This window comes from Bombina bombina, chromosome 2 (assembly GCF_027579735.1).
Source record: "Bombina bombina isolate aBomBom1 chromosome 2, aBomBom1.pri, whole genome shotgun sequence".
Taxonomy (NCBI): Eukaryota; Metazoa; Chordata; class Amphibia; order Anura; family Bombinatoridae; genus Bombina; species Bombina bombina.
In genome coordinates, this window is record NC_069500.1 from 975,877,942 (window position 1) to 975,902,280 (window position 24,339).

At 37.1% G+C, this 24,339-nt stretch overlaps 1 protein-coding gene across 2 annotated transcripts in view; it reads left to right on the forward strand.

Moving 5' to 3' along the window:
• Nucleotides 1-24,339, forward strand: part of NFKB1 (nuclear factor kappa B subunit 1) — a 287,360-nt gene that overhangs the window by 86,073 nt on the left and 176,948 nt on the right. For both annotated transcript variants that reach the window (XM_053703496.1, XM_053703495.1), the window contains exons 3-5: nt 5,115-5,196; nt 12,389-12,429; nt 13,906-14,004. In XM_053703496.1, the coding sequence (XP_053559471.1) occupies nt 5,115-5,196; nt 12,389-12,429; nt 13,906-14,004 (222 nt within the window). The remainder of the gene's footprint in view (nt 1-5,114; nt 5,197-12,388; nt 12,430-13,905; nt 14,005-24,339) is intronic.

The following is a 24,339-nucleotide window of genomic DNA, read 5'->3' on the forward strand; positions in this document are numbered from 1 at the left end:
TCTTTTGTGTCACCAGCTCCTACTGAGCAGGTACAAGAATTCACAGAATATATGTATATGCATTTGTGATTGGCCGATGGCTGTCACATGATACAGGGGGAGTGGAACTATATATAACTGAAAATGTTCAGGAAAAAAAAAGTGTCATTGCATTGTCGTGTTATCATGTTTCTGTTGATAATGCAAATCTACTTTTTTTACTGGTCCTTTAAATGAAAAATTGGTGGCATAAAAGACGTAGATACTTTTTTGTGTTTGCTGCTTTCTTTTTCTTTTTGACCCATTACAATTGTGTTCATCAACAAGCAGAAGTGTAGCGTGATTAGGAGTAGATTTGTGTCACCAATATGCGTGAATGATGACTGAAAATGCAAAGCCTTATTGTTTACTACAACTTTATACATATCTGGGGAATTGGGGCTTTTGTGACAACATATAAATATTACCCATGTTGTTTTTGAAGAACAGGTGCCTGTATTTAATGTGTATTTGACCCCTAGTTTGATTTTTAGTAGTGCTTAATGTATCTGTGTATATGTCCTTACGAATTTAAAGACTGTAAATGTGTGTTTTGCAGAACGTCTGTTCTATATTCTCTCTAAAAGACATTAACTGTACTTGAGGCAAAACTCATAGGGCTCCATTTAAAATGACGCGAAAGCTAGAATTTTTCTTTCATTATTCTGATAAAGAATACAATTTTAAACAGGTTTCCTTATTTTTACTTCAAAACTTCATTTGCTTATTTCTCTTAGTATCCTTTGTTGAATAGGCAGCAATGCACTACTGGGAGCTAGCTGACCAGATGAACTGAGCTAGCGGAACAACAGAATCATATATGTGCAGCCACCAATCAGCAGCTAGCTCCCAGTAACGTATTGTTGTTCCTGAGCCTACCTAGGTATTGTTTTCAACAAAGGATACCAAGAAAATGAAGCAAATGACATAATTGCTCTCACTAAACCAATTGTGCAAGAGCAGGCCTTTTCTTAAGACCACTTCCTTGTAATTATTGTAGGAGGCTTGCTTGTGCGAACCTATAATGCCGGGCTCCAAAACTCCATCCGCAGCTTAACAAATGAAGTCCATAGGCTGCAGGTAAAATTCAGTAAGTTCCACATATGTTTCCAAGGTTGCTGTGGACCATTAGCCCTGACTAAGTGCCGAGGACACGGCACGAAACGCGTTGGCTTGAACTCTTTGTTAGGCAAACTATAAGCGACTGCCAAGACGATATTGATTTAACAAGAAGCTAAATAAAAGCTAAGTTTTACTCACTTCCAGACATCTGCTTGGATTTGTTACCATTAGTCTTCTAATGCATTTAGGTGTCTGCAGTTTTTTTCCTTGTCACATATATGACTAAAAACTTTCAACTGTCTCAGTAAAAATTTACTATATTTGGTTGATACATTTATTTTAAATTTATGATCTATACAGAATAATGAGATGGTAGTTGCACACTTTATGCTGGTGCCAAACAGGAGAGTTTGTAGACAGGTATACATAGTAGAAAAATATAAAACAAAATAGGTAGCATATATAATTTACTCAGAACCGTGACTAGCTGACTACTATGATTTGTCGTACTCTAAATTAATGTTGCTTATTTTAAATTTAAAGGAACATTTCTAATTTGAATAAAAGCATTTTTACAGTATGTTAGCAAAAATGCTTCTAGTTAAACGATCACTTCTTTAGCAACATTCGCATATATGCTGTGTTTTCCCAGTACACTTGCATTTATACATTGCAGATGCTTAAAGAGTTATTGGTGGTATTTACAATTTAAATTACGTAATCTCTGACATGATACAGACAATGGCTTGCTCTTTGAGCTGGTGCAGGTTTGAGGGTGCACAAGGTGTGTGCAGCATATGTGCGTATGCCACTAAAACTGTGATATCTTTTCCTTGTATATTTCAAAAACATTATTCTATTTATTATTAAAATGAGGATTTTTACCATTTTGTCCAGAAACAACTAGAAAGTGTCAAAATTCTTCCTTGCGCATCATCTCTAGCCCTACTTTGCTGCTATATTTGCGGATTGCGGGCAGCTATTATGACACAATAGGGTAGGGTTTTAAGAGTTTATGCCTAAATGGGTAATTTTCTAAAAAAATAATTCTGTTTTAGGCAGCATGGCATAGGAACAGGTGATACAATACACAATAGGGACGGACAATACAGCACTGAATGCCAATTTGAGCAACAGAGCATAGTTGCCAAATTTTGCCACCCCTGCTCTATCCCTGATTAAAAATCACGTGTCGGCCTTTTTTCAACCTTATCTACTATGTAACTATGCATTAAATGGGTCAACTTTTAGTGGGGTTATTTAAGGTTAACTGGAGCTTTTTGTAAGTATTTTAGATTTGTATAGGTTGAACTCGATGGACTTCAGTCTTTTTTCAACCTTATCTACTATGTAACTATGTGTCTACAAAAGCCTTCAGTGTTATTCCTAAAAGGGCTGTAGAGCGTTATCTATCTCTAAAGATCTGCATTCCTATTTGCTTTCTTCAATGTTTGTATACAGATTTGCAAAAAGTATTCAAAAGTTTTAATACACCACAAATGTGTAGATATATTTTTCTATAAATTCACAGCTAATTTAGTTAAACTAGATATTTATTAAATGCACACTAAGGGGCCAAATTAACCGGCTCGCCGGAAACAGCAGTCTTAAGGTCGCTGCTCCATAACTGGTCCGTCTGCTCTGAGGCTGCGGATATTAATCCGCCCGATCCTATACGATCGGGCTGATTGACACCCCGATTGGCCGCGAATCTGCAGGGGACGGCATTGCGTAAGCAGTTCACAAGAACTGCTTGTGCAATGATAAGTGCTGAGCGGATCATGTTGGACAGACTGATGATAAATCGGCCCCTAAGGCTCAGCTGATGTTCATTTTGATATGGACTCTAAACTAAAAGATATGTTCTATCACACATGAAAAAGCGTCAATTAAGCACCTTATAAATCTATTTAAAGGGATATGAAAGTGAAAATTAAACTCGCATGATTCAGATAGAAGTGAATTTAAAGGTGTCTTAAAATGACATGCTCTATTTTCAAATGTGTTTCGTTCTCTTAGCATCCCTTGTTAAAAATGAATTTGTTCAAGGTCCTATTTGGTTCATCCAAATATTCAGTTAAGAATTTTGTTGGAAAAAAATGAGTTAAATTTCATTAAAGTGAAAGTCAACCCTAGCGTTTTACAAACGCTAGGATTGACTATAGAAACAAATAAAGGGGACTTTCATTCATGAAGTATAAGATACTTCACGTAGAAAGCTCCTTTATTTGTTTCAATCGATCGCCGTTCTTACTGGGTACAGCAGCCAAATATTTTTTTTGTTTGCTAAGAGGTGAATTTTTCACCTCTTAGCCAATAGCCATGCGGTAAATCAAATAAAGGAGCATTCTACATGAAATATCTTATACTTCATGAATGAAAGTCCCCATTATTTGTTTCAATAGTCAGTCCTAGCGTTTCAAAAACGTTAGGATTGACTTTCACTTTAACTCCTATGGGAAGCCCAAAAACATTCCTTTTAGCAACAAAATTATACTGCTAGAAGATGCCCATAATATTTTTTATATCAAATATATAATATATATACTGTCCCAGCGCAGCAGATGCGTCAAGTGAGTCACAATTTCCAAACGGAAAGGAGGCAATAAAAGATTCTTTTTAAAAGTCTCTACTTCCGGTAGCTGATCCACCAAGAAACCAAAAATCCACCCCTAGTTCAAGAATCTAAACAAAAAAAATAGAGAAAGAGGGGACAGCGCACAGGCAAGAGGAGAAAAAGACACAAACAAAAACTAAAGAACTCCCAGTTTAGTATCTTAGGTCATCAGTGCAATCCAGTTTTCAGTAAAGAAACACACTCGCCTTTTCATACCTTGATATGAGGTATGTTATCTGCATGGATGGAAAAAAAATCGCTTTCTGTGGTAACGATGATCCGGGAACAAGTCGTCAACCTTCCTTCGGTTTATTTACACCAGTATGGGGGGATACCCAGGATTATCCACCACTCTGTTTTATAAATAATGTATTCTAATTTGTATTTAGAGAACAATAAAAAGGAGAGAGTTCAATCTTTATTCCAATGAACTAAATATAAAGGCTTTGACATTTTATTCAAGAATATTGCCAAACCTATGCGGTAACGTAAAAAGCGCAAACAGTGCTATTTGCGTTGTCTATCGATTAAAAATCACAAAGACAAGCAATATGCAAAGTGACCGTGTATATGTAATTCAAATCAAATATAATGCACATACAGCTCCTGGGAATAGAGTATCAGGAGTAAGAAATCTGTGGCGTCTGGTGCTGTTTGGGCACCCAACAACGAAACCATGAAAAAGTGATGTCACAATCCCTTACTTATTTCATGAATGCAAATTTGGTGAGTTGTGAAGTTTGTAGTTTGCAATTCCAATTCTCACAACTGAAAATCCCACAGTTGCAGTAATAGAGGGAATATTTTTTTATTTTTTTTAAACTATGCATAAATGATTCCTTTATTATTGAAACTGAAAGGAATGGCAAGATTGTGTACATATGACCCCCAGTGATGACTGTTCTATTGGTTGGCAGGGACACCTTCACATGCAGAAAACCAACAAGTAAGTTTATTCATGACAGGAAAAGCTATAATCAAAACTGTAATTCATTTTACAATAATGAAATACACCCTACAGTAAAGTCCTGTTTTTTTATTCCTTTTTCTTTTCTTCCTTTTTCATTTTAAAGTGGTTTTAGCTACATTCTGGACCTCCTTCTCATATATTTTCTTCCTACCTGGCTAAAAAGCTGTGGGTGGATTCTGTTCCAGTACAAATGTTTTATATCTCTAGTTATACAAATCTCTGTTGACTTCATGGCTAATTCTGTAGGAAAAAAAAACGTTGAAAATGTTTTATCTGAAATGGAATGGAATTATCAGTGCTGCAGAATCTGTTGGTGCTCTAGAAATAAATGATGATAATTATAATGTTTAAAATGACTTACTGGCTATCGTTATTATTTTGTTCAGTTCTACTGAGATAGAACTAGTAAGGCAATGGCTTGACTTGTAATCATTGTTTTCAATGCAGATACTGGACCCTTACAGAATGAGCCAATACTCTTCATTTCCCGAGCCAATCTTAATGAATACTGACTCACATGTGAGAACAGGTAAGTCTCTTTTTTTAAATTCTCATTCCATTTTTTTGTATGTAGTGAGGTTGTGAGAAATGTTAAAAGGATATGCAAGTCAAAATTAAACTCTCTTGGTTCAGATAGAACATACATTTTTAAGAGACTTTTCAATTTATGTCTGTTAAGAAACTGACATAGTTCTTTTTTTCTATCCTTTGTTGAAAAGTATACATATGTAGACTCAGGAGCAGCAATGCACTAGTGTGAACTAACTGGTGATTGGCTATACACATATGCCTCTTGTCTTTGGCCCACCAGATTTGTTCAGAAGTGCATTGCTGCACTGATGCTGATTATAGCTACTTGTTTTAACCCTTTTGGAGGGTTAAACACATTATTAGAACATTTTTCTGTTTGCACTTTTATGTCTGTTTAATGTTAAGATTAAGAGATAAACTTAAATGTACACACACATACACACACACACACACACACACACATATATATATATATATATATATAAAAACATACTGTATATATGTGTGTATATATTTATATATACATACTGTATATATGTATGTGTGTGTGTATATATATATATATAGAGTAGGTATAAATGCCTCTCAGAATTTTGTGAGACCCCTTGAATCTGGCCTTCCCACTTGTACTTGACACAGTTCATTTGATATCTCCGCTTCAGCAGGTGTTATTAAAGGGATACTGAACCCAATTTTTTTATTTTATGATTCAGATAGAGCATGCAATTTTAAGCAACTTTCTAATTTAATCCATTATCAATTTCTTCTACAAGATATGTTGAGTCCACGGATTTCATCCTTAATTGTGGGATTTATCCTCCTGCTAACAGAAAGTGGCAAAGAGCACCACAGCAGAGCTATATATATAGCTCCTCCCTACCCTCCACCTCCAGTCATTCTCTTTGCCTGTGTTAGTAATAGGAAGAGGTAAAGTTAGGTGTTAGTTTTAGATTCTTCAATCAAGATATTTTTTATTTTAAAATGGTACCGGTGAGTACTATTTTCCTCAGGGAGAAATTGTCCGTCTGGATTCCCAAAAGGAATGAAGAGATCTTTTTTCTGCCCTGAGGTTGATGATCTTAGCAGACGTTACTAAGATCCATTCTGGTTCCCTCAGAGTTTCTGAAGGTAGTGCAAGAAAAATCTTCAGTGTGGAGAACGGTGTCATGCTACAAGCAGCATTTAGGTATGTTCAGTCTTTTATTTCTGAGGAGACTTGTTATATCAGAACTGGCTGACATTATTCCCTATAAGGGAAGGGGTAAGCAGTAGACATATATGGATTATGGGTTACTGAAATTACTGGTTTATACATAATGATTGCTACGGTTATGTACTCACTAGGGACTTGACACTGGGAGAGGCAGCTGTGACATTTTCGATGTTTATTAATGGCATAATGAATGTGTGTGTAAAAACTTTTGGGGGCCACATGGCTTATTAAAACCGCTTCCCATGCGGTTATGGAGACTGTGAATGCGACACCCGTGGTGGGCGGGGCCTATTTCACGCGCTCAGACACGCAGTTTTCTCCTCACTAGAAGGCAGCAGGCACTAGCTCCGGTGGGGCCTAAAGTTGAAATTCAATCACTGGATCGTTGTTGAATCAATCTTGAGTACCCTGGGGGCAGGTAGGCGCCACAGCAGAGCTGTGGCGAGGTGCAGGGGCTGTTATCATTGTTTAAAGTTTTATTTACAAGATAAAAATACTTTTTACAGGGTGATTTCACTTTTCTAAATTAGTGCAATAATTTTTGGCAAATTTAAACTGTTTTGGATAAATTTTTAGTGCTAAAAATCATTTTTGGTGCAGTACAGAAAAATTGTTGCGCTTTTATTATTTAAAGGCGCAGTACATTTTTTTTCTAAACATTTTTTGAATCAATAAAAGATTTTAAAAACGACTATTGTGGCTATTGCTAGTCTGTTTAACATGTCTGAACTTGAGGAAACTCCTTGTTCTATGTGTTTAAGGCCATTGTGGAACCCCCTCTTACTTTGTGTACCTCTTGTACTGAAAGGGCCTTACAATGTAGAAAGCATATTTTATGTAAAGAAAGTGTGCCTAAGGATGATTCTCAGTCTGAAGAGAATCAGGACATGTCGCCTAATTCTCCCCAAGTGTTACAACCTTTAATGCCCACCCAAGCGACGCCGAGTTCCTCAACCACGTCTAATTCTTTTACTCTGCAGGATATGGCTGCAGTTATGTCAACTACCCTTACAGAGGTATTATCTAAGTTACCAGTGTTACAGGGTAAACGCAGTAGGACAGGAATCAATGTGAATTCTGAGTCCTCTGATGCTTTGTTGGCTATTTCCGATGTGCCTTCACAGGGATCTGAGTTGGGGATCAGGGAAATTTTGTCTGAGGGAAAACTTTCGGAACCTGGAAGTGTGTTACCTCAGACAGATTCGGACGTCATGTCCTTTAAATTTAAGCTGGAACACCTCCGCCTGTTACTTCGGGAGGTCTTAGCGACTCTGGATGACTGTGACCCTATTATGGTACCACCAGAGAAATTGTGTAAAATGGACAAATATCTAGAAGTACCCGCTTACACTGATGTTTTTCCGGTTCCTAAGAGAATCTCAGAGATTATCAAGAAGGAGTGGGACAGACCGGGTATACCGTTCTCTCCTCCTCCTAATTTTAAGAAAATGTATCCCATATCAGACACCATTCAGGACTCTTGGCAGACTGTCCCTAAGGTGGAGGGAGCTATATCTACCCTGGCTAAGCGTACAACTATTCCTATTGAGGACAGCTGTGCTTTCAAAGACCCTATGAATAAGAAATTAGAGGGTCTTCTAAAGAAGTTATTTATTCATCAGGGTTTCCTTTTACAACCGACAGCCTGCATTGTTCCAGTTACTACTGCAGCGGCTTTCTGGTTTGATGCTTTAGAAGAGTCTCTTAAAGGGGTCTCAACCCCTTTAGAGGATATTTTAGATAGAATTAAGGCTCTCAAGCTAGCTAATTCTTTTATCACAGATGCCGCCTTTCAAATTGCTAAATTGGCGGCTAAAAATGCAGGGTTTGCCATTTTAGCGCGTAGAGCATTATGGTTAAAATTGTGGTCTGTGGTCATCAAAGTCAAAGCTCTTGGCTATTCCTTTCAAGGGTAAGACCCTATTCGGGCCTGAGTTGAAGGAAATCATTTCTGACATTACTGGAGGTAAAGGTCACGCTCTACCTCAGGATAAGTCGGTTAAGATGAGGGGTAAACAAAATAATTTTCGTTCCTTTCAGAACTTTAAAGGAGTACCCTCTTCTTCCTCTTCCTCCACAAAACAGGAAGGGAATTTTGCTCAGGCCAAGTCCGTCTGGAGACCCAACCAGGCTTGGAACAAGGGTAAACAAGAAGCCCGCTGCTGCTACAAAGACAGCATGAAGGGCGGCCCCCGATCCGGGACCAGATCTAGTAGGGGGCAGACTTTCTTTCTTTGCCCAGGCTTGGGCAAGAGACGTTCAGGAACCCTGGGCACTGGAAATTGTGACCCACAGGTATCAACTGGAATTCAAAAGTTTTCTCCCAAGAGGGAGGTTCCTTCTTTCACGATTGTCTGTAGACCAGATAAAAAGAGAGGCGTTCTTACGTTGTGTAAAAGACCTCTCTACTATGGGAGTAATTCGTCCCGTTCCAAAACTAGGACAGGGGTTTTACTCAAATCATTTCATGGTTCCCAAAAAAGAGGGAACGTTCAGACCTATTCTAGATCTCAAGAGTCTAAACAAGTGTGACGAATCAAGCCTTCTCAGCGTCACAATAGAGGGGCGTGGGCATGAAGGGGTTAATGGCACACAGCTCTGGTTCCCTTATCCTTGCAACTCTGCAAAAGGACCTTTAAAAGAGACACCACATTAACCAAATCCGACCCACACTGCTCTAACAATTTCTCTGCTGCCACCACCAAAACTTTTAAATTAAATTAAAGGGGAGTTTTGGGGAACCCCTAACAACTCACACTATTTAACAGTTAGGTATAACGTGCCTTTAACCTTGTCTCAACAGGAGTGTGAATTCAGATATTAGAGAGAGAGAGTGTTTAATAACAAAAATATCAACACAGGTTACACAGTGCAAAATTACACAGACATTCAAAACAAACATACAAATGCAAAGCTACAGTTCTTTAAAAAGAAAATGGGACATGAAAAACAATTACACACAATATCTTACTTAATACCAAGTTCCTTTAGATACGTGGAGAGATGCCATTCCAGATGTTATGGTCGCTTGAGTCTCCAGGGCAGTTCTGCCTAAAAAACCTTTTTCTTGCCTACTTGAATCCAATTCTCTTTGTCTTGTCAAAGACAACGCCCTGGTTATAATTTATGACGACTTCAGCCAATGCCAACAAGTTTTAACTACCACTATCAGTCTCCAAGGGGAGGAGCGTTCTGCATTCCTACACAGTTATACTACATCACTATTCTTAAAGAGGGGGAAGGAAGGAGGGGGAAGGAAGGGGGGGAGAAGGAAGGAGGGGGGAAATCTCATCTTACAGCCTTCTGCAGCAGATTTCACACACACAGAACAAACAGTTCACCTTAACCCCTTTCATGCTAAGACAATACCACCTCTGCTGAGCAGCCAATCCAGGCATCAACTACTCCACATGATTGTATCATGACAACAAGTTTCTCAGAGTCCCATCTTTCAAGATGGAGACTATCCGAAAATTTTTACCAATGATCCAGGAGGGTCAATATATGACTACCGTGGACTTGAAGGATGCATACCTTCATATTCCTATTCACAAGGATCATCATCAGTACCTAAGGTTTGCCTTCCTGGTCAAATATTTTCAGTTCGTGGCTCTTCCCTTCGGGTTGGCCACAGCACCCAGGATCTTCACAAAGGTTCTAGGGTCCCTTCTGGCGGTTCTCAGGCCGCGGGGCATAGCAGTGGCGCCGTATCTGGACGATATTTTGATTCAGGCGTCGACTTATCTAACAAAGTCTCATACAGACACAGTGTTGTCCTTTCTGAGGACTGACGGATGGAAGGTGAATCTAGAAAAGAGTTCACTAATTCCACACACAAAGGTTCCCTTCTTGGGAACTCTGATAGAACTCTGATAGATTCTATAGCCATGAAGATTTTTCTGACGGAGGTCAGAAAGTCAAAAATTCTAAATACATGCCGAGCCCTTCAGTCCAATCCTCGGCCATCACTGGCTCAGTGTATGGAGGTAATTGGATTGATTGTGGCGGCAATGGACATCAGTTTTCATCTCAGACTACTGCAACTGTGCATGCTCGGACAGTGGAATGGGGACTATGCAAATTTATCTCCTCCGATAAATCTGGATCAAGAGACCAGAAACTCTTTTCTTTGGTGGTTGTCGCCTGATCATCTGTCCCAAGGGACGTGTTTTCGCAGACCCTCGTGTGTGATAGTGACAACGGACGCCAGTCTACTAGGCTGTGGGGTGCAGTCTGGAATTCCCTTAAGGCTCAGGGTGTATGGACTCAGGTGGAGTCTCTACTTCCAATCAATATTCTGAAATTGAGAGCAATATTCAATGCGCTTCAGGCATGGCCTCAGTTGGCTTCGGCCAAATTCATCAGAGTCCAGTCAGACAACATCACAACTGTGGCTTACATCAATCATCAGGGAGGAACGAGGAGTTCCTTAGCGATGACAGAAGTATTCAAGATAATTCGGTGGGCGAATGCCCACTCTTGTTATCTGTCAGCAATTTACATCCCAGGGGTGGACAACTGGAAAGCGGATTTTTTTAAGCCGACAGGCTTTTCATCCGGGGGAGTGGGAACTCCACCCGGAGGTATTTGCCTCACTGATTCTCAGATGGGGCAGACCAGAATTTTATATGATGGCGTCTCGACAGAATGCCAAGCTCCCAAGATACGGATCCAGGTCGAGGGATCCTCAGGCCGAACTGATAGATGCCTTGGCAGTGCCTTGACGTGGTCCGTGCCCTGAAGTTTTACTTGCCCTGAAGTTTTACTTGCAGGCGACTAAGCATTTCCGTCAATCATCTTCATTATTCATTGTTTTTTCTGGAAAGCGTAGGGGTCAGAAGGCTACGACTACCTCCCTTTCTTTTTGGCTGAAGAGTATCATCCGTCTGGCATATGAGACTGCTGGAAAGCAGCCTCCTGAAAGAATTACGGCTCATTCTACTAGGGCTGTGGCTTCCTCATGGGCTTGGTCGTCTCTTCACACTTTTTCCAAATTTTCCAAATTTGATACTTTTGCTTCTTCTGAGGCTGGTTTTGGGAGAAAGGTTCTTCAAGCAGTGGTGCCTTCCGTTTAGGTACCTGTTTTGTCCCTCTCTTTCATCCGTGTACTGTAGCTTTGGTATTGTATCCCACAAGTAAGGATGAAATCCGTGGACTCGTCATATCTTGTAGAATAAAAGTAAATTTATGCTTACCTGATAAATTAATTTCTTCTACGATATGACGAGTCCACGGCCCACCCATCATTTTTAAGACAGACTTAGATTATATTTTATTCTTTATAAACTTCAGTCACCTCTGCACCTTTGGCTTTTCCTTTCTCTTCCTAACTTCGGTCGAATGACTGGAGGTGGAGGGAAGGGAGGAGCTATATATACAGCTCTGCTGTGGTGCTCTTTGTGGTTGTGGTGCTCTTTGCCACTTCCTGTTAGCAGGAGGATAAATCCCACAAGTAAGGATGAAATCCGTGGACTCGTCATATCGTCAAAGAAATTAATTTATCAGGTAAGCATAAATTTACTTTTCTCTTCGTTCTCCTGGTATCTTTATTTGAAAAGGCAGGAATCTAAGCTTACAAGCCAGCCCATCTTTGGTTCAGCACCTGAGTAGTGCTTGCTGAATGGTAGCTACATTAAGTGACCAATCAGCAAGCGCTGAACTAAAGATGGGCTGGCTCGTAAGCTTATATTCCTGCTTTTTCATATAATAATAATAATAATACCAGGAGAACAAAGAAAAAATGATAATGGAGTAAATTAGACAGTTGCTTAAAATTGCATGCTCTATCTGAATCATAAAAGAAAAACATTGGGTTCACTATCCCTTTAAGAAGTTATTTCTATATACATCAGTGGTCAGAGAGAATACATTCCCACCAGTACTGACATGATACTACTTTGGGTGTGTAGACTTTGTATAAATCTGACTATATATTTTGTTTGCACTAATTAATACAACATTTTCTTCTTTTTTCTAGTGGATGGACCATATATTGAAATTATAGAACAACCTAAACAGGTAATAGGAACAGGTACTTTTTCTTTATTTTAAATGTAATCTCAATTTAGCCTCAATGTCCTTACATTTTTGGTACATATTCAAAATGTATTGTGATAAATGCATTAAAATATGCACTGAAATTAAGCTAACTCAGATTCTGTTACACCAGAGTTACACATATCCTTCAATGTGCAAATGTTTCCTGATTAGTAGCCACTATAATGTCACTATATGAGTATTGGCAACTCAAGCTACTGAGGCATGTCCAGAAAAGGTTCAGACATAACATTTTAGCTCAAATTATTCAATGGTTCCAGGCTAGATTTCTCGTACATTTATCATAGGAGCACTGGAAGCAGGAGATGGTTCTTTGCCAGTTAGTTAATTTCAAGATGACACTCAGAGAAAGCCAGAAACGTAAAACAAGTATTCAATCGAAGACCCCTCCCCAATTTTTTTTTCCATCTTTTTTTTTAAGTTTCTGCTCCGAGAAGTCTGCTTCACCTAGAGTTCTTTTTAACAATTGCTATTACTTCATTCATAAATGGACCTCCCAACCTGATAAATGTGTTTTTACCCTTCCTATTCCATTCTGGCTCAATCTATATCTCCCTCTTGTGGCCTGAGATTATTATAGAGAATATGGTTTGATATGTTTTCTGTAAGTTCATTATTTATCTGATATACAGATAAAGAAGCTGACATAGGTATCTTACTTCTGAAGAATATTCACTTGATTGTGGTGGGATTTAGGCTTAAAAATGTGTTTGCTCAAGGCTTTGTTTGTTATGTGATATTGCATAAGTCTACGAAAACAGTGGTTTTTAAGAGTGTCTATAATGTTAGCTTACAGACATATGATGTTATGTATCAATGGTAATATGTATTGAATGCTAAATTATGAATATCCACATTTGTGCCATACAATGACATTTACTTAAAGGGATAAGAAAGTCAAAATTATACTTGCACGATTCAGATAGAGCATGTAATTTTAAGACACTTTTAAATTCACTTCTAATTTCAAATGTGCTTCGTTCTCTTGGTATCTCTTGTGAAAAAAGAATACGCTCATATCCTACACTAGTGGAAGATGGTTGCTGATTGGTGCCACACATTTGTCTCCTGTGATTGAACAACTAGATGTGTTTAGCTAGCTGCCAATAGTGCAATGCTATGTTTTCAGCAAAGGATAACAAGAGAATAAATAATATTTGATAATAGAAGTAAATTGGAAAGTTGATTAAAATTGTAATCACAAAAGAAAATGTTGGGGTTTTCTGTCCCTTTAAATGGTTGTCTTGCATTTTTTTTTTCTACTTCAATATAAAAATTGTGCATTCACAACATAATGTAAAATATATCAAAGATAGATGGTAATGTATTAAGCAACTAAAAAGAAAGGGCTAATTCCAGTGTCAGTTTAAGGAGATAATGAGAAAATCTAATTAGCCATTATTGGTTATTTATTTGCATCTATTTAATTATGTGTAGAGAGGATTCCGTTTTCGATATGTTTGTGAAGGACCATCACACGGAGGACTTCCAGGTGCCTCTAGTGAAAAGAACAAGAAATCCTACCCACAGATCAAGGTCGGCATTTTATACATTGCTTCTTTTTTTGTTATATTCAACTTTTTCAGTTGTTTTGTTTTGGTTTGTTGTATAGACAGCACACCCCTCATCTATTCACATCAGCTCTATTGTAGAAGTCTGATAGGTCACAGCAGTTTAAAGGGACATATCATAGTACAAATTGCACTTTGGGCTATTGCAGATTACAATACTAAAAAGGATGAACTGGGGACAATGTTCTAAAAAAAAATGTCTGTCAATTGTATGAAACGCAGTATTATGTTATTTATTTATTTTTTTGCTGAAAGAAAACATGAAAAGTAAAAGCTTTTTACATTTAATTAGAAACGGATATCAGCTGTATTAGTTGTGTACATCTAACTAGTGGCTGAAAGGTACTTCCTGTTAATGCTGATTGGTTAATAGTTATTTTCTGTTTATGCTTACTGAGCAATTGAAGGATGTACCTATAAGGCAATTTCCATTAGTAGGAAGTGTACAACTGTACTGGTATATTAGTTTAAATGTAAACAGCTTTTACTTCATATTTTACTAAGCAAAAAACTTACTTGTTTATAGACTGCTGTTTGTGTGGATAAGGGAAAAAATCATTTGATTACTGTGTTACTTTAAATACACATTTTTTTTTATAACTTACCAACACTAGGTCAGTTATTCTTGTATGTTCTATGCCAGAATCCTTTTTAGCTATATTTGTAATATTATAATGTATTTGCGTTTTTTTGTCTGGACTATGTCACAATAATCAAATGCTTGTCTATTTTCTCTGTTTCCTCCATAACCTTTAAAAGCAAAATTACAAAACAGATTTTACTAACTATATATTACCTTATGCCAATTTTAGGTTTAAAAAAAAGTTATGATGAAATATCAGCACGAAATTACACAGCATGCTTGGCAAATGCAATGCATTTTGTTTAACTAGGGGTTACAAAACATAATGCTTTGATACCATAACCATATTTGTGTATTTATTTCCCGATTTAATTAGGGCACCTTTACTCAAAGGGCAAAAAATGACAATCTTATTTGTTAGAACATGTCATTTTACTAGCAACACTGCACTAATGTTTAGCCCCCTCAAAGTAGAGCACTGCTTGTCCCGAGCAAAAACCGACTCAAATCCAGTCATCAGCGCTAGTTGCACTATCGAATTAGAACATGTCATTTTCGACTGTTATGGCCCTTTAAGAGTTATATAATGTGTCCTAATTTACAGTTAAGCATTCATGTAGTTTATACTTCTATTTTTAAATTATTTCCTTGTGGTTGCAACATATCACACTGCCAGAAAAGTCATTGTGCAATTGTGATTTAAACATCCTCACATACTTGCCTTTCTTATGTAAAGTACGTGCACATATTAACACATAAATATATATGTATATAAGCATATACATATATATTTCCCATAGACCGCAATGTAAAGGCACTTCGACCCCAAAATACTGCCTAGTGTTTTTAATTTTTTTTAAAAAAAATGCTACATTTTTTTTAAATTAAAAACTTCAATTGCCTCTATTTTAAGGGCATTTGGGGCACTTTTAAAAAATTAACCAGGGATCGTATGAGCTTGCGGTAGCAATAATTATTGCGCAATAATTTAGCGCTCCACTTGTTACCTCTGCAAAACAGCTAAACACGCAGTAGAAGCATGTAATTATGCCAACTTTTTTGGATAAAAATAAGGGAGAATAAGGAATCAACAAATTTAATGTAGGACATCGACAAATTATACAGTAGTTATTAAAAAAAATATTTTTCTTTTGTAAATTGATATAGTTTGGTACTACAAAATTCTTCATACAAATCGTCTTCATTCACACAGTCTAGCTAATACATTCAAGAACTTTCAGCAAACCTGAGAATTTTATTTCTCATTTAAGGCACCGTGGGATTAAAGTTATTACAGAGTACAATATTAAATGTTTGAAATGAAGATTTTAGATGTTGTTAAAAATAAGGGAGAAAAATGTTCTAAGAGCAGATAAATAAGGGAGTTTTGGAGACTGTAAAAACTAAGGGAGATCCCTGGAAATTAGGTTGGCAAACCTACCTCCCTGGGACTGGATTATTAACACACTGGGTTGTGCCACCACTAACTTACTTGTTTCCCTGTATGGTTACTTATTGGCTGTACTGTATAACCAAGTATGTAGATCTGCCAGACAGGTTCCCATCTGCCTGATGAGAAATCCAACATTGACTTTCCCAGTTATTTAATCCAGCTAACAAAAACTCTGCAGCACATTTTAAGTGAACTTGAAGTGCACTAATAAATAATCTATGTAAATGCATGATTTATGCTAATATCTATCATTTGAAAGTATATAATAGTTCTGTATTATAGTTCATTAAGTGGTTAAGATCCACTAATGTTACCCTAGAATTAGTCATTTTGAACAAATTAACTTTTATACAAAGTAAAAAAACAAAGTCCTGGAAAGGTAAGAAAACACCACTTTAAAGGGACATATTACTTTAAAATGTTCTCACCTTTGATGTGTTCACAATGGTCCATTTTATCTGATAGAATGTATTTAGTTGTTTGCAAACAGCTCCTATACATTTATTTGCTATTTTAAAGGGCCACTAATGTCAAAAGTAAGGTTTCATCATTCAGATAAAGCATGCAATTTATAGAAAATTTCCAATATACTTGCACATTCTTGCACATTTGTGCACATTTTTATCTTTTTATGTTCACACTTTCTGAGGCTCCAGCTCCTACTGAGCATGTGCAAAAGTGTATATACGTGTATGCATTTTGTGATTGGCTGATGGCTGTCATGTAATACAGGGGGAGGGGAAATTGGATTAAATATGAAATTTTCCAGAAAACATTTGACTGCTCATTTCAAATTCAAAGTAAGTTCTATTGCATTGTCTTTTTATTGCGTATTTGTCAGTTATTCAATTTTATAGTAATGCGTCCCTTTAATGTTGATGCTAGCATTTAGGTTTTTACTGAAACATAAAGGAAAAATTTCCTTTAAGATTGAGATAGAGCATGTAATTTTGAATAACTATTTTACATCTATTATCAATGTTTCTTCGTTCTCTTGGTATCTTTTGTTAAAAAGCAGGGAGGTAAGCGTAGGAGCTGCCTCCAATCACGGCTTTCCCCCCAGGGGAGTCATTGCCTGAGGCCATGCCGTGATTGGAGATAGCCGGATTAGTCATTGCTGGCTGTGAAAAGAACAAAGGTAAGTTTTTAAACAAAACGGCTGCTTTCTAAACTTTGATAAATGAAAGTGCCCCTGTTTTTAATAGTATTTTTAAAATCCTGGCTTTCATTCATCAAAGTTTACCTTCACTTTAAAGCTTTGTATATGAGCTCGTCATTTTGCCTAAGTAAACATTTTTGTATATCGTCTTTGATATTGTATGGTTTGTTGTGCTCTGCCCAATGCCTAATCTGGTGGTTGCTTAAAATGTTTAACCAAAGGTTTTTTAATTTACCTGATGTACTTATATAGCCCACCCTATACTTTGAATTAGAAGATGTTGTAGCATGCTCATTGTGCTTAATTGTCGTTGCTGAAGTGTTTAGTTTTCACTCAATCTGAAATGCCACTTTCTCTTTTAACACTTTTGAAATCCAGATATTAAAGGGACAGTCAAGTCCAAAAAAAACGTTCATGATTTAAATAGGGCATGCAATTTTAAACAACTTTCCAATTTACTTTTAGCACCAATTTTGCTTTGTTCTCTTGGTGTTCTTAGTTGAAAGCTAAACCTAGGAGGTTCATATGCTAGTTTCTTAGACCATGAAGACTGCCTCTAATCTGAATGCATTTTGTCCACTAGAGGGCTTTAGTTCACATGTTTCATATAGATAACATTGAGCTCATGCACGTGAAGTTACCCTGGAGTGAGCACTGATTGGCTAAAATGCAAGTTTGTCAAAAGAACTGAAATAAGGGGGCAGTTTGCAGAAGCATAGATACAAGGTAATCACAGAGGTAAAAAGTATATTTCTATAACAGTGTTGGTTATGCAAAACTGGGGAATGGGTTATAAAGGGATTATCTTTCTTTTTAAACAACAAAAATTCTGGTTTTGACTGTCCCTTTAACAGTTACCACTTGCTGTTGGGCACAACAAAACATGGAAGCTGTGTTGTAAAGAACTTCATTTAAATCTCTGATTCTTGATTGGAATTGTTGTATTCCTTTGGCTTTGCATTCAAGCGTTATCCAACATGAATTTTAGTGTGGGACCTCATAGAAATCTATTATCTGAGAAAAATTAAAAGCAGGTAATATTCTAAATAAAATATTACACTCTGACACTTTTATATATGTGTTAGGCCTCTAATAACAGACACAGAGTACTTATGTTTAAAAACTCCAGGTGCTTTTTGCTGCAATGTGCCATACCATGCTCTAGTAAAATAATTTAACATGGTGGTTAGGTTTGGCTTGTTGCAATGTAATGTTTTACAAATAGAGTTTTATCTGAGGTTTATTAAATATGTTCCTTCTTTATATAAGATAAAGTCTGGGCTTTTCGTAAACAGTCTGCATTTTAGGAAAATATTCTCCAAGTTATTTTTTTATGCAAAGTAGATCCACAGATTTTTTTAAAAATATTTTCACAAAATACTCACAAACATAGCAAAATATAGAAATATATGTATATACAGTATATTTCCATCTTACAGTGATGTGTTACTTTATGATGTAGGCCCTTATAATGTTGTTTTAAAGAAAATAACTTTAGTTTACAGAAATCCCCACAAAGGAAAATTTTATTGGGTTGAGATTTCAGTTAGCAGCGACAGCTATTTCATATACAAAATCTACTTCAAGGAGAAATTCCCCATACATTTTAAACTCTACAGCTGTAAACACATTAAGGGGAGACCCATTTTACTGTACACTGTCCCTTCAAGGGTATTAAAAATAATTAAAAATAGATTTTTTTTTTAAAATTGTCAAATTTGAAGTAATACGGTTCTGCCTTTTATTTTAATGCTTGCAGATTAGTATTATGTTACCTAGGAGAAACAATGATCTATAAACCCTGACATCTACATCACAACAAAAAGAGACTAGTAGTTGCTGATTTACCGTTTATTTAAAAAAAATGTATATAAATGACTTGTAGTGTCTTTCATAGAGCTAAATTGTCATCGGACAATATTGTTAGGGCCATTCCAAAATTGTATTTTTTTTTTTTAGAAAGAAGCATATTACAAAAAAAAAAAAATATGCTCAGTTAAACATACATTTCTAGAACGGAATACTTTAGGGCTGTAACTAGCGATTATTCTTATAATCTATTAGTTGGCCGATTAAATGAAAAATTAAGATTATTTAAAGGGACACTGAACCCAAATTTTTTCTTTCGTGATTCAGATAGAGCATGACATTTTAAGCAACTTTCTAATTTACTCCTATTATCAAATTCTTTTCATTCTCTTGGTATCTTTTTTTGAAATGCATGAATGTAAGTTTAGATGCCGGCCCATTTTTGGTGAACAACCTAGGTTGTCCTTGCTGATTGGTTGATAAATTCATCCACCAATCAAAAAGTGCTGTCCAGTGTCCTGAACCAAGAAAAAAGCTTATATGCCTTTTTCAATTAAAGATAGCAAGAGAACGAAAAAAATGATAGTAAGAGTAAATTAGAAAGTTGCTTAAAATTGCATGCTCTATCTGAATCACAAAAGAAAAAATTTGGTTTCAGTGTCCCTTTAAGGGACACTAAAGTCAAAATAAACTCTCATGATTCATAAAGATTATGTGGTTTTAAAGGGATATGAAACACAAACTTTTTCTTTCATGATTCATATAAAGCATGCATTAAGCAACTTTCTAATTTACTCCTATTATCAATGGGTTCTTCGTACATAGATAAACAGACTGCACATACTATTTATTGGTGTATAAAATAAATTAATTGGGTTTATCCTACTACAAGATGTTTAACAAACTCCTTTAATTTCAAGGACTATTTCCCTTTGTGTGTTCACATGTATTGCCCTTGCAAACCTCATCCCAGCTATCTCCAGAAGAACTAAAAGGAATTCCAATTAGAGAGAAAGCAGGAAGCTAGAAGGATATGACTCTTCCCTGCTTGATGAGCATATTTTTTCTTTGGTAAAACACTGAACTTTTTTTAAAAACAACTTTAAAATAACTTAACTAGACTCACGTGCACTCCTGTTATTTAAAGGTACATTAAACACTAAATAAATGCTAGATAGAATGATGCATTCAAAGAAAAGATTAGTCTGAGAATAACATATAGTTGTATTTTTTAAAGTTCCATTAGCTGTTTAAATATCGGCAAAATAAGTGTAAAGTTTTAGTGTCTATAAAACAATGGGAGCTGCCATGTTGTAACTTAGGTTTCCTCCTCTGCTGTGGCCAGTGAGGCACAGTTATAAATAGGCAACTAGAGTGTGCAGCCAATGGCTGTGTGAAATATAACAGTGTTCTGTGCTTCCATTTCTAACAGGAACTGAAAAGCTCACAATTCAGAATGGAATTACAGGAAAAGGGGACAAAATAAATAATGGACATATATTGCAGACTTGTTTATCTATACACAATGTATCATTTTACATAACAATCTCAGTGTTTAATGTCCCTTTAATGTCAAGATCCAGGGTGTCCATACTTTGATTTTAACTCACATTTCCAGGGCTGACTGAGACCTCAGTGTCTGACAGCAACTCCAGACTCCTCCTCTGTCACAAAGTCTCATCCACTAAAGGCAGGATAGTCCTATTTCTGCTAAGGGGAGCTAAATAACCCCAGCGTAAGCTACACAGAAATGTAAGCACCATGTGTTCCACACATTGCAGGGTGATTACACAGCAGGACAGCTGACAGGCTTGCATTTAGTGTATTGTAGGAAGTGTCATTGCCCATTACTAGATGATCTCACTATCCCTCTAACCAGACTGTGCTCCAGCTTCTCCCGCCAGCAGTAGCAGTGTTTACTGAAGCATTTCTGTCTAGGGGTGGACATTAGGTGGAGAATGTCAATCTCTCCGGCCTCTTCCAGGGAGATTGACAGCTCCTGCCCACACATGATTGGCTGTTCGAGGACAGGGGGCAGGGTTGCACACAGGCATTGTGCAATAGTAAATGCAGAGGAGAGGCCGGGTGGACAGGGGTTAATATGTATGACCCTGTCCATCCGTGGATGATAAATCCACCCCTAAGTGAGCTTAACTAAAATGAAAGTTACAGCTGTCAAAAAGCAGATTTGTGCACTGATTTTATCATAGGATGCAACAATATGCAAGCTTCTTTACCATGATGCACTAATGGATTCTAACTGAACACATGGGTGAGCCAATCACAATATATATATATGCAACAACCAATCAACAGCTAGAACCTAGGTTATCTGCTGCTCCTGAGCTTGCCTAGATAAACTTTTCAGCAAAGGATAACAACAGAAGGAAGCAAATTAAATAATAGAAGTAAATTGAAAGTTGTTTAAAATTATATTCTCTAGCTGAATCATGAAAGATTTTTTTGGGGTTCCATGTCCTTTTAAATGTTGTTCTTTCATATGCATAACAAAAAAGAAGTATAGTGTCCTTTTAGATATATACGTTGGGAAAAAATATTGCAGTAAGTTTTGATTTATTATTTCTCTCTTCTTTTTTTTACTTCATCTTATTTAAATTGATTCAAACCTTAAAAGGGCAAAATATTTCTTGTTCTAAAATAGTTCGGGGGTTTTTTGTGTGTTTTTTTTTTGTTTTGTGTTGTTCCCAGCTGAATAGATCTACTTTATTTGTTGGCTTGTGAAGACTTTTCATGCCCACAAGTAGAGCTGAGGAAACTGCTCATATCAGCTAGTGAGATATTAAAGGGACAGTCTACCATAGAATTGTTATTGTTTTAAAAGATAGATAATCCCTTTATTACCCATTCCCCAGTTTTGCATAACCAACACAGTTATAGTAATATACTTTTTACCTCTGTGATTACCTTGTATCTAAGCATCTTCTGACAGCCCCCTGATCACATGACTGTGACTGTTTATTATATACTAGTCCTAAAGCCCGTTCACACGGGCCATTTTTTGCAGTACAGCAGTCCCACCCCTTGCTCTCTCTCTCCCCCTCTCTTTTGTGCTCTCTCCCCCACTCTTTTGCGCTCTCTCCCCCTCTCTTTTGCGCTCTCTCTCGCTCCACCTCTCTTTTGCTCTCTCTCTCCCCCCTCTCTTTTGCTCTCTCTCCCCCTCTCGTTTGTGCTCTCTTCCCCCCTTTCTTTTGCACCTCTCCCCTTCTCTTTTACGCTCTCTCGCTCCACCTCTCTTTTGCTCCCTCTCTTCCCCTCTCTTTTGCTCTCTCTCCCCCTCTCTTTTGCGCTCTCTCTCCCCCTCTCTTTTACGCTCTCTCACTCCCCCCTCTCTTTTGCGTTCTCTCTTTTGCGCTCTCTCCCCCTCTTTTGCGCACTCTCTCCCCCTCTCTTTTGCGCTCTCTCTCTCCCCGCTCTCTCTCTCCCCCTCTCTTTTGCGCTCTCTCTCTCTCCCCCCCCTCTCTTGCGCTCTCTCTCCCCCCTCTCTTTTGCGCTCTCTCTCCCCCCTCTCTTTTGCGCTCTCTCCCCCCTCTCTTTTGCTCTCTCCCCCTCTCTTTTGCTCTCTCTCTCCCTCTCTTTTACGCTCTCTCTCTCTCCCCCCTTTCTTTTGCGTTCTCTCTCTTTTTTGCCACGCCCACTTTAGCCGCAACAGCATGACAGGTAAGGCCAGGTGTGTTTTTCCTCATGCTGTCTCTACTGTGCATGACAGCTTCAGACAAACACATTTGGCCTTTTATATAATTATTATCGGTTATTTGTAGAGCGCCAACAGATTACGCAGCGCTAAATATAATAGGATTGTCTTAAATTTAGCATTGTTTTGTGCTAAATCTTAAATAACCCCTTGTGCCTGAACACAGTGTTATCTATATGGCCCACGTGTACTTTCTGTCTCTTTGTGTTGAAAAGAGATTTAAAAAGCATGTGATAAGAGGCAGCCCTCAAAGGCTTAGAAATTAGCATATGAGCCTACCTATGTTTAGTTTAAATTTAGAATACCAAGAGAAAAAAGCAAATTTGATGATAAAAGTAAATTGGGAAGTTGATTAAAATTAAAAGTCCTATATGAATAAAGAAAGGTTAATTTATACTAGACTGTCCCTTTAATATCTAACTGTGCAACATTAATTTTCTTCTCAATTTAAATTATTTACGTTTTTGTATTAGAAAATTATACAATCAATTTTCATTTAAATATGGAGTTATATACTTTGCCACGCTTCTTCTTTACTGTCTATACAGTAGCAGAAGTAGTATTACAACACTTTAGCTATTGAGAAAGTACACTAAAACAGCAGAGACGTTCTAATCACATCTGAAAATAGTCATGCATCAGCATGTTTGGAATTTCCTAAATATATATAAAAATAGGGAAATTCCCACTCTCAGCTGTAGCGACGAGGATGCGAGAGTTATGTAAAACTGACATGTTATCATTTGATTTTACAGTTACTTGGTGAAGTTTTGTTAGTGTCTTAACCTGTATTTTTTTTATGTAACTGTTGGTTTGTTGTTACAAATAGTGGCTTAAAGGGACATTAAAGACCTCAAGTTATTAATATGAATTGTTTAATTACATGTAGAAAAACAACTTTGCAATATACTTTCATTACTTATTTTGTTCTCCTCTGATGTAATTTAATTCTGAATATTGTGGGCTTTCCAATTCATGTTAAACATGAAAGTGCAGACACAACTATATTCCACACAGTCATTGGTTGCACACTCTAGCAAGCCATTTATAACTATTCCTGATTGGCTTCAGCAGAAAAGATAACCTAAGTTACAATATTTTGGCGCCCACTGCTTTATAGACATTTAAATTCTTATTTTTTCAATATTTAAACAACAAATTATATTTTCTTCTGTTAAGTGTGATCAGTCCACGGGTCATCATTACTTGTGGGATATTAACTGCTCCCCTACAGGAAGTGCAAGAGGATTCACCCAGCAGAGTTGCTATATAGCTCCTCCCCTCTACGTCACCTCCAGTCATTCTCTTGCACCCAACGACTAGATAGGATGTGTGAGAGGACTATGGTGATATATTTAGTTTTTATATCTTCAATCAAAAGTTTGTTATTTTATAATAGCACCGGAGTGTGTTATTCCTTCTCTGGTAGAATTTGAAGAAGAATCTACCTGAGTTTTTCTATGATTTTAGCCGGAGTAGTTAAGATCATATTGCTGTTTCTCGGCCATCTGAGGAGAGGTAAACTTCAGATCAGGGGACAGCAGGCAGATTAATCTGCAAAGAGGTATGTAGCAGTTTATTATT